The 11,813-nt window shown below is 43.5% G+C and overlaps 1 protein-coding gene across 2 annotated transcripts in view; it reads left to right on the top strand.

Annotated features, from left to right (window-relative positions):
* The first annotated feature begins 1,849 nt into the window (after positions 1 to 1,849).
* Positions 1,850 to 11,813, top strand: part of asap2a (ArfGAP with SH3 domain, ankyrin repeat and PH domain 2a) — a 48,297-nt gene continuing 38,333 nt past the window's right edge. For both annotated transcript variants that reach the window (XM_031847866.1, XM_031847865.1), the window contains exon 1: positions 1,850 to 2,468. In XM_031847866.1, the coding sequence (XP_031703726.1) occupies positions 2,343 to 2,468 (126 nt within the window). In that variant the 5' untranslated portion in view covers positions 1,850 to 2,342. The remainder of the gene's footprint in view (positions 2,469 to 11,813) is intronic.

The following is an 11,813-nucleotide window of genomic DNA, read 5'->3' as shown; positions in this document are numbered from 1 at the left end:
CGACTAATGATAGAATGCTGTCTTTCTTCTCTGCTTTTTCCCAACAGGGTTCTTTCCATTTTAAATCAAATTTATTCTTAGCTGATGCAAACAAAAAACAACTTTTCTCCTATGATATGGTAGATAGTACCTTCATGTAAACTTTGGAGTACACAGATACAAAGTTGACAGTACTCTACTTTAATTACTGGAATGATTACATTTTTTTCTGATACAGTGTGATGACACAAATCTGGGCTCATTAAAAATGATCTCCACTCAGCTGTCTGAATAAATGTAAACACAAATCTATTGACATGCAAAAAATAACAGACACATACATTATTTACAGTATTGTGCAGCGGTTTCTGCAACATGATTAGGCAGTATATTAGGCTTGTGTTGTGGTGGCCTCTGTACTGATACATGTTATTCCCATTGAATGATTAATGTATCCAGGAGAGACAGTTAATGATCTCACTGAACACCATATGTGCCTTTCAGACAAAACATAACAGAATGAGAACGTACATTACACGTACAGTATTAGCACACACACACACACACACCCCACACACACGCACGCACTTCCACTGTGACACTGCATCATTTTCAGCTGCTTCTCGTGCCTCCACCTTAAGAAAGAAACTTGCGCTGTAATCAAGATGCTGCTTTTAAGTGCCGTCGGAAATATTTAGATTACATACTGCCTGTTGTGCTATAGATCAATCAAGTGCCAAAAATTAGTGCAAAAATAGATTTGGGAAATTTGACAAACACCTTAGTTAATGAATTGTGATTACTAGGGTAAGGAGGGTTTGGTTTTAAGATTTGATACATTTTACTGTTGTATTTTTTTGTTTTCTTTTTAGCATTATGCAAATTTTACATATAGACATGTTTTTATTTGACTCGTTCATTTAACATAGGTGTCACATGAGCAGCAACATTTGGAAAATAAGTAAATAAATATCAGTTGAATTTGATAAATTGTTTTCTACCAAATACAGAAAGTTAGTCTGTGCGCTGATTGATTTTGGAAATATACTGTAACAATAGCAAGCCACCCCCCCCCCCCCCCCCCAAAAAAGTGCTTTGAAAGCACATAGCAATGGGGGCATTTGTCTTACTGTCCACAGACAAATACTATGCTATTTACTCCTGGGATATGTATCCTACTGCTGCTAACAAGCTCCATCAAACAAGATGAATTAGGCTCACAGGTGTTGTCCCCAGTGAGAATCAGAATCTAGATTCATTAAATTTACATGGCCTCAGGACACCAATGAGAGAGGAGGGGGGTCAAGAAATGTTACAAACTTGTTTATATGCACTGCAATAGTTTGAGACTACAGTTTACAAGCAGTATTGTAAAACATAAGTGTACCTAAACTTAATCACAGGGTTTACAGAAAAGTAATGTAAACACTAAATGATAAACGTTTTTAATTTAATCTGGTATGTGTTTTGTTCATTTTCAATTGTCCTTTTTTCGTCATTTCGTCTTTCTTGTGTTTCAATCTAATACAAGCTAACCAACATGTTCAAGTGCTGACTGACACACTTTTGATGTTGCTGAAAAATGCTGCTAACTAGTAGTATTAACTAGTCGTGTTAGTTATGTTTCCTAAATTTAAACAACTTTACACACAACAGCTTTAAGCCACTTTTCATGAGGCAGTTGGGGACTTGAACGCCACACATAGCTAAATGGACTTAATAGTGTACGAGGATTACGTGAATGCAGCATGAGGCCACGCCTTCCGTGGATCCTGATTGGCTCTTAATTACCAGCTGCTGCTCCTCATTGGCTGTTGCGTGTCCATTGAATCCCCTCCTCTACCTTTGTCAATTTCTTGCGCTCCCGTTGAAAACGCCTGGTTGTTGTTTCTCCGGGCAAAAGGAGGAAGAAGTTGTTCACCCCGCGTTGCCGGAGGTTTGCGATCACCGAGAGCGGATAACAGACTCCAGAGTCAGAGGAAGCTCCACTTTCTCCTGTGACCAGACGACGATCGGTAAAAAAAAAAAAAATCTGAATGGAAAGCGAGTGAGTGGGTTGAAAGCCGGTCAGGATATAAACCTACACCATCACCTTGTGTGTGGCACAGCGCGGTGAAACTCCTCGAGCCAGCGTGCAACACCGCTGCACTGGATTGTGTTGGGAGCAAACAAGGGAATGACATAAACATACCCAGAGATGGTTTACAACCCGCGGGGACCTTCAGAGACACTACTAGTACTACTGCTGCTGCTGCTGCTGCTGCTGTGAACTTTTATGTGCTAAAAAAGGGAATTACAAAAAGTGCTTTTTCTTCATCTTCATCTTCTGCGTCTTCTTCTCACAACCATCAAACGGATTAACCATGCCGGACCAAATCACAGTTACAGAGTTTGTGGCAGAGACGAATGAAGATTATAAATCACCGACTGCCTCTAACTTCACCACCAGGATGTCCCACTGCAGGAACACAGTGTCTGCTCTGGAGGAGGTGAGTGAGGATTGTAGTCCCCATAAACACGAGTCTGAGCATAATAGGGATTGTAATTTATGTTGGGCTATCCTTCCATACTATTTACAAAATGTTTTAGTATGTTTGATTCATGTCAGCTCAGAGTTGGGGGGGGGGGGGGGGTCACCTCAATACAAATTGTAAAATAAATTGCCATCCTGTGCACCATACCCTCCCTCATGATCCATACTCTTATTCTAACCAGTTCAGACATTGTTTATCAAGATTTGTATTGCTGTCCTGGACCTCCATTGTCCCATTATACAGTAGCTTCATAATTATTTCTACCCCCACGATAATTAGCCAGCAAGAGCAGGTATCGTCCAGTCAGTTATATTTATATAGGCTCAAAATCATAGATAACAAATTAAACCTCAAAAGGGTTTTACAATCTGTCCAACATGTGACCCCTTCTCTCCGAAGACCTTCCATTTGGATGAGGAAAAACTCTCAGAATAGACCCTTAAATGGGGAAATAGGAAGAAACCTCCAGAAGAGCAATAGAAGAGGGACAGACAGACATGCAGTACTTGCAATGTCTTTGCACTGCGTAGACGATACAAACAGGAGCGACATTGAGAAACAAAACGACAACAGACTGCAAACATATTTAGGTTAAACTGAGACACCAATGTATACATACATCACTTTTCAGTTGTGGTCAATGCAAGTGCTTTTGGCTTCCGACAGTGATGGAGGGAGAAATGTTACTCTGTTGTTCACGGCCGCATCGTACTGTATGTGTGCACAGAGAACACTTTGTGTTGCAGGTCATCAGGAGGAAGGACACTTCCGCTTTGTTCCCTGACAGCCCTCCCTCCCTCCCTTGTTATAGTTTCCCTACTTTGTGTGCTGTATAGTAGAGCCTCGCCCTGCCTGATGGTAAAAATAGAATTTCCCACATGAGCAGCTCGGTGTGTTAGTGTGTCTCTGCTCTGTTAGGTTGGAGTACGCGTGTAGATGTTCTGTGTCCTGTGAGGAAAGGTCCCTCCTGATTTCACAGTGGAAAAGTTTTAGTTGTCCTATGAATGGATTTATGACAGAACAATTTTGTGTGTTACACCTTTTTGTAGTAAAAAAACGGACATCCGAATGCATGATTTGTGCAGAGATGAGATTATACGTTGGTGTCTAATGTCAGCGTTTCTCTTACTTAATTTGAACCTGTGTTTGCAGAAGGCTGAGCTACACATGCATGCATACATACATACATACACCTGCTCAGGTACGTACACATGCCTCTGCTGCTGCTGGTTTTAAAAATGGCAAATGAATCTGCTATTGCGAAGCATTTCAGCCCAGCTTCGAGTGGAATGTGCTTTTTTTTTGTGGAAGTAAGCAAATGAGCGTGTGGATTTAACTGTTTTTTTAAAAAAAAATCTTAGCTCAGTAGTAATTGCTGGTTTGTGAGGTTTGGTCGAGAATCAAACTCAGCAGCTTTGTTTTAGTGATGAGCTGCAGTTGAAGCTGCTGAACTGTTGTTGCAGAGATGTGGAGTAGTGTGTTCGGTGTTTAACATTGACCTCCTCGCGCTCAGGCTCGGGGAACACGAGGCCTTATTGTTGGGACAACAAGACCTCGCTCCCTTTGGTCTGTTTGACCAATTAAACACTGCGGTGGACGGGGAACACTTCCACTTATTGTCTGCCGGCCTGCCTGGAATCTCAAACACAGGCACGCAGACAAAAGCACATCTGTATATGTACCACAAGTAGCTGGTCATTTATGAAGTCTAAAAATTGATTTTATATTCCTGTTGACTATGTTGAAATGTTGACTAACCATCAGGAGGATGACTCTTACCCTTGAGTTTAATGATGCATCTATAGTCTGTATATTCACGAAGACTCCATGAGAATGCAAACATCAGATGGAGCTCTTTTCAGCATTGTGCTTGTTCTGACCTTCTCTAGATGGCAGGTTTGTTGTACACGCTCTCACTTCTTAGCTTTTCCCCTTCAACTGACAGTTGAGGACGGGCGGATTGGAGATGCACAGTGTTCTGTGATGCAACAGTGTGCCGGTGCATCATTTCAGAACACAGCCTATTCTCAAAGTGCAGCCAGCAAGCAACTGTAGACTATTGTTGGCCATTTATTACACCCCTATAACGTTCTTAGACTTATGATGGACAGTTTAAAACAACAATGGTTCAATTTGATGTGGCAGAACCAGACATATGGTCTTCTTTATTCCACACATTCGTCTTTCTTGTTAAAAAAAAACCTGACACCTACATTACCCACAATGCAACAAGACCACTGACGGTTCGGTCTGAGATTCCGGTGTGTTACGGTAGTAGTGGCTAATCTAGCGTCGAGCAGAGATGACGAGCAGGCTACTGTGGTCTGGTGAGCTCACTTCTTCATCACTGCACAGCCCCAGATTTTCAGAGACAATTAATCAGACGTCTTGCTGCTTCCTCTGAAGCCTCACAATGCTTCATACAATCTTTTTTTTTTTTTTTTTTTTTTTTTTTTTTTGCATATGCAATAGCACCGCCCGAGACCATTAAACAGACTTTGATGTGTGACATCAGTGGAGTCCCTCTTTAAGTAAAGCCTTGCATTTGGTCATGCTCTAAATCAATACATCTGTTCTGTTTGGATACAAGTTCGCTTTTTGTGTGGCTGTAACTTGTGTAACGGAGATTAATTTGTTAGTAGAGGTATGTGATTAATGTGTAAATCTGCTGCGCCAGATGGTTTAAAAATGACAGGTTCTGCTGGTCAATCCTGTTACCAATGCTATACACACCATTGACATACCTGTGCACTGTATGTCCGATCATAGAAACAATAGATGTGGTGTATGTCGACCATAGAGTAGGCGTTAACCCAAATCAACAGTGTTTATCTGACAATCTTACCCCAAATATTCTAATGATGGTGCATCCAGCGCTCTGTATTTCCAAAGGGTGCTTGTGCTTGTTTAAAATAGCTGTTGGACTTACAGCCTCACCTTCTTTAAAGACCTTTTAAAACTGACCCGTAGACCTGGTTGTTTACTGGAAGCCTTTAAACACATTAACAGCAGGGACTCAAGCACTCAGAGGTTTTATGTAAATGGCAGCACAAATGTTGTGTAATTTACTTCTTTCTAAACTTAATTGCATCTAACACAACCTTAATTAGGCAAGTAGTTTTAAATGGCTGGCTATTAAGAGGCCATTCGGAGAGCGTGTGTGTGTCAGTGTGTGTGTGTGTGTTTGCGTGTTTGTGTGCGAGTGTGGTAAAACCACAGCAATAAAAACCTGTTTATCCAGTAAGAGGATTTGTGTCATCACCCCCCTCTGTGGTCCTGTGCCACATGGCTCTTCTTCCTCCACCCCCTCTGGTGAGGTCAGAGTCCAGACTTTTCAGAAATAAGAGTTCTAGAATCTGGTTTTCACCTCAACGTTTAATTCAAAATGATCTGAATGGCCACTAGTGTATACTCCAGCACACTGGGAATGCTAAGATCCAATCCAGTCATAACTTTGATGGATACTTTTACATTTATTTATTTGAATTTAATTTGAATGACCCGTTGTGAGATATGCTAACGTTTAACAAAATCATTCTCCACACTTGTAAAGTGAGTAGCCTAACTTTTCATGAGGTACACGTGACCTCCCATTGAAGGAGGCATCGGCCCCCGAGGGCTGAGCTGACCTCGGTCTATCAAAAGTAAGTATTGATCTTGATGAAAATGCCCCTGTGCTTTTGTCTCGCCCAATAAAAACTCACAGGGATTTCTATCTGAGGCCAGAAACTGGCACACATTGTAGTCCTCTTAGGTCTATTTTTGCATCTCTGGTTGTTTTTACGACCCAGTTACTGAATCCTGCCTGGCAGAGAGAGACTCCTCTAATTATGCAATCAATAGAGTTGTCTCCTTGAACAGATCTTAAGTGCGTACACTTCTAGCTCAGGTACGAATACAAGCACATTTGTGTAATATCATGTCGTTGCACTTACGGCTTGGTGAGCACATCTGGCAGGCGTTCAAAGCTTTAATGGTGAATTAATTCTCTGGCGGAGTGGATCAGTTATTGGTATCATTGTGTATTACATCACAATGATACCACAACATCACTGTGATACCACAGCATTTATAAACTAAGCTACTGTCCCTAGATGCCCCATTGTCAAAACAGACACAGCTCCATCGAGGGGGGGGGTTCAGTCCTGAAAGTTAGTGTCATTAGTCTTCCATCTAGCTTTTATTTCATCCTAAAGAGCTCCATAACACTGGTATGCAAGCCATGCACACGCTGCCTTGCTGCTTGATTTTGTTGAGGGGTTATTAGGGAGTACCTCTGGGAATGGCGGCGGTATTCGCAGCATCCACAGGCAACTGTTGGCCCTGGCTGTGCAGGACACACCAGCCTCCAGTCTGGTTCTCACGGACTATTTCAAACATTCCTAATATTGGTGTACCGCGAGGTAATGGTGCTTGTAAAGTGGTCAGTAGAGTCTCAGTGAACTCAAGTGTTAAAGAAGCACAGTGCCTGCTGTGAGAGTCTTTAGTCTCTCATCTCTTTATAGCACCTCTAATCCTAATCTCAGGCCCCCCCGGTTGTTTTGGGGACATGCTTTATCTTGACACAAACCCATACCTCCTGTTAACACAAGATGATATTAATTCACTATCCAGCGTGACTCTAACTTGCTTATCGCTCTTAAACACAAATGCACAGCTAAATGACAAAACTCATTGACAATTCTGAACTCAAAACCAAGAGTTTCCTGCTCAGGAATTTGCTTCAATGTTCTTGGCCTGCTCTGCCTTGCTGTTGTTTATGCACCAAAGTCAAGGGACAGTGGGACAGGATGTAGGATGTAGAGTGAGGGTGAAGGTGAAGGAAGGAGACAGAACTGCATTGATCCTACCAGAAATCCCATTTCAATTACAGGAAGCATTAAGCTTCTTAGGTGCTATACTGAAGACTGGCCGGAGTGGCTGGGGGTTTGGACTGCTCACTTGGGCCAGATTGCACATTTAGTCCATGTGTGCGTTAGTGCTTGTAGATCCATCAGTGTGTCCCTAAAGCTGTTAAATGTGGATTGTCCTTGCATCGATAATTCTACTGTCTGGAGCCTTGTTAAACTTTCCTCCAGGCCACCTGTTGTACGGGAGCAGCTGTTGTCCCCAGCCAGGCCTCAGCCGTATACCCACCAACCTTGCCTGGAATGGGGGGAGGAATTTGGGCAGAAGAAGGTCAGGTCTTCCCTTTGCTCGGGAACTACTCCAGCATCAACACAGGCTGGCAGACTGACACATGGAGAAGAGTTACGAGAGCACGCTTGCCTTCGGTTGTTAGCACATCGGCCATAAATCGTTGCGCTTTAAATGAGACGTTTCAGCACAAAACAGTAGCAGAGAGCAGGCGTTTTGTTCTGCAACCTGTTGTCCATTGACTTGAATGCTATTTTCTGGGAAGTTATCCCCAACAGGAGATGTATGATGATGCACTTTATTTGTGTTGTCCACACTCATGGTGCTAACTATATGTGTTGAGCTAACTTGGTCAACAGTTAAACGCTTGATTTATTGTGGCACCTTGTACGTTAGGTTGGCACTTTTGAATTGATGTTGTGCACATGCCAATAGCCGAACAGTAATTGGACTATAATACATTGATAAGACAGCATTTTTGCTGTATGCTGAACTCATATTTTGTCCAAAACAGTCCAGGAGAATAAACGTACCACTACGCTACTAGTCCGGGATTCTAACAGATTCAGTGGTGGATCACTCATTGGTTTTAGGATCCTCTATGTGGGACCTCAGTGTTTCCAATGGGATCTTTTGTTTGAAATGAGAGGTGTCTCTCCAGCCTCCAGGGCCGGGTAGAGCAGGGTCTGTGTTATCACCCAGCGACAGGCTCTGACCCGGCCCTCATTATGATGCAGCAGCTCTCCCCGTGGATCTACCAAGGCCGAAGGTCACGGTCCTGTCAACAATCGATTCAAAGCCATGATCTCTCTTATCCCCCGATGGGCTTTGACTGTTTTGATGTGATATGATTTTACTCTCTTGTACACCGTCCTCCTTGAATGCTTGGATTGAGTGATTGGATGAGTGATTGGATGGTGGGAGTGAATTTATTACCAAGATTGTGTGGAGACCATTGGCTTTTGTCGGTCCTGGTAGGTCTGTTTGGTTCGGAGGATGGTGAAACTCTCAGTCCAACATGGTGGAGGGGATGGAGGTGAAAGGTGAGACTGTCTGCTCTCTGTCCGACACAGAGGTTAGGGGGTAGGACACTAGGGGCACTGGGGGTAAATGGGACCGTCTCATCCATCAGAGTGTCCTGGCCCAGATTGTCCGAGACGGCTGTTGTTGACGGCTATTGTTCCCTGACCGGCCCTGCCTCTTCATTAATGAACTCCACCATTGATTTGTAGTCCTGGCCACTCGGCTCTTCTTGGGAGCCAGGGTGGGGTGGGAGGGCTGAATCCTCACAGTTGTGTTGTCCTGCCGTCACTTTCACTCAGGGAACAGACCAAGACCTCTTCTTCTCTGTTGGGGAAGTGTTTTGAACTCCTTAAAGGCGCTCAAGGGAGCTTTACTATATGGTTATATGGTGCTGCAAGAAGACTCTCTGCTCATCATCATTTTTTAATCGGTCTGTGTTTTGTTGTGATTTATTTAACATTTCAAATAGTCTGATAATCCCAGATCCCTTCTATTTTTTGCACAATAGGAAGTATCTTAAGTGTTTGCAAGAGTTGTAGCACCAAAAACACATATTTGTAATGTAACCCGCTCTCATTTTAACCCATGCAAGTTATATCTGAAGAGACCGTTGGTGAAGTTCTCCTGAAGTCTTCAGCCCTTCAGATTGTCTCACACACACACACATACACACACACACTCACACACTCTAACTTCAGTGTTTTACTGCAGCGTTTTCCAGGAGAAAGCAGGTCATTTTCCCTCTTGTTTCTCTTCAGGCTTCATCACACAGAACTTTGCGGTAACCGTTGGGCACCTTTCCTCTGACGTTACTGCTTTGACACCATGAGGTTGACACGTATGTCTGTGTGAAAAGAGCCAAGAGAGTCTCCAAGGTGAAGTCAGAGGAGGTTTTTTTTCCCCCTCTCAAAGAGCGGCACATTTGGTCCTTATTTCCCGGCCCCTCCTTCCAACTTGGTTTTAACAGTCTCCTGCTGGTTTACAAACTTCATTAAAGACTCTCCTCAAAGTCGGGGAGACCATTTTAAGAGGTTTTAAACTTGGCGCCAGACTCTCCGCTGTTATTTATATCCATTGTGTTTTAGGGCCTGACATGTGTTACCCTCCTTATTTAATTATATTATTAAGGCGGTTGAAGAAATGCAGGTTGTGACAAAATCATAATGTGTAAACGAGAACAATTACAAGTGCGAGAAGAAGTGAATTTGAAACTTGGATAGTAACTGGTTGGGGCTCTCACAGGTCTGGCTCTTCAGACTAGACACAAAAGAAAAAACCTTGCCACTGTAGTATTAACACCAGTCGTCTGGGAAAACCAACCAGAAACAAAAGTTCTCTCTCCTTGTAAAACAATCTGAAAAAGGCCTCAGTGGTTAACATGAAAGTTTGTTTTCTCTAACACTTTAAGCACTGCAGTTGATGTTGTCATCCCAGTGTGACTCCTGGCAGCTGGTGGTCAAGGCTCTGGTCCAACAGCGGTCTTTGTAGTGCTCACTGATGAGCAGTAAAGCCCCAAGTGTCCCGGTGCTAAAATACCAGAAGGCCTGAAGGTAGATGAGACGTTTGAACAACTTCCAGCCAGGCAGGAAAAACCAGCAAAAAACAAAATCCTACTATGCAGTCAATGTCGAAGCGCAGTCGAACAAAGTACTTTCAACATCCAAGCTTGTGCGTTTGTGTCTGTTAATGAGCTCGTGTCAGACAGTCTTATGACACAGTAAAAAGTACCCTCCCCCTCCCTTTCTCTGTGACCCACACTCCTACTGAACTTGAATGCAGGAGTTTTCCGTGCCGACCCCCAGGGCAGGCTGACTACACACATCTCAGCTGTGTGAGAGAACAGAGAAACCCTGCAGCCATGGCCTGTTAGCGCCCGGCTCAACGGAACCCATTTCTATCCCAATATTGACTTTACTCGCTCAACATAGCACGGAGAAGAGTTGTGAATGAAACGCTTGAAAGGGTTGTTTTCAGTTTCTAGCAGTGGATTTTGCAGCTCTGGGTCCGTTGGATGGACTCCGACTGGTCTTATGGTTGTGGAAACTTAAGCACACGGCACTAACATGTAGCAGAAGAAGTCAGGGTGAGCAGCTTGAGTCGGGCACAGCTTCCTCAGGGATCGGCCTTCGCTTTGATACCTGCAGGGTTAAACTGTATATTTGACACATGTTTTGAATGAGTCACAGCTTTTCCTCTGTGGATGTTGAGTGCCCTTCCTGTGTTCACCCTTACTCTGCCACATGTGGAGCTGTGTGTCTGGCTGAGAGCTGGCCAGCAGTATATACAGCACCAAGCGGCCACTTTAACGGCACACCTGCTGATGTGTCTGATTCTGTAATGTGGTGGACAAGACTGCCGACTAATGATATGGTGTTTTATTTATTTTTCTACAGGGGAAATTCTCCATAGATCATTTTTTAGGTGACTTAACATAACTGTTGGCAGTCAACCGTACAGGAAAACCGAGCTGTGGTGTATTACATCAACATTATGTTTTCTCCCCATTAACACCCAACAGTGCTGCTGCTGTGTTGCAAGAAGGAGGAGGCAGGGTTAGGTGGGAAACCATCTTGACGGTCCCAATACTGGACTGCTATATATACTGTAATGGTGTTTCCACCCGGAAGTCTCTCTATCCAAAACCTTTCCACTTTCTAAAGGTGCTAACAAGAACCCACCCAGGGGCCTCTAGTGAGAATCCTTTTATATATCGAGGGTTTTATCTAGAACCTTTATAGGGCCGGGGTGCACAAACCACAGCGATCGTGGTTCACAATCTTTGAGGGGTTGTGGGCGTTCCCAGTTAATATCCATGCTTTCAACAATCCTTGAAGAACTCTTTCTTCCAAAAGGGTTCTTTGGATTAAAAGGGTTCTTAATGGAACCTTTAGTCCCACAAAGAACCTTTTGAAGACCACTTTATTCAAAAACGGGTTCAGTACTCTTCGTCAGTGTGGGCTGTCCTCACCGCTGTGTTGAAATAAATTTGATTGACGTGATGTCAAGTCTTGCCCGTGAGTTACAAATCAAAACCAGGGCTTTTTATTTATGTTGTGTGTGTGTGTGTGTGTGTGTGTGTGTGTGTGTGTGTGTGTGTGTGTGTGTGTGTGTGTGTGTGTGTGTGTGTGTGTGTGTGTGTGT

Source organism: Anarrhichthys ocellatus, unplaced genomic scaffold, assembly GCF_004355925.1.
Source record: "Anarrhichthys ocellatus isolate YVR2014 unplaced genomic scaffold, GSC_Weel_1.0 scaffold7, whole genome shotgun sequence".
Taxonomy (NCBI): domain Eukaryota; kingdom Metazoa; phylum Chordata; class Actinopteri; order Perciformes; family Anarhichadidae; genus Anarrhichthys; species Anarrhichthys ocellatus.
Note: the sequence above shows the minus strand (reverse complement) of the source record. Positions and strands in the feature narration are given on the sequence as shown.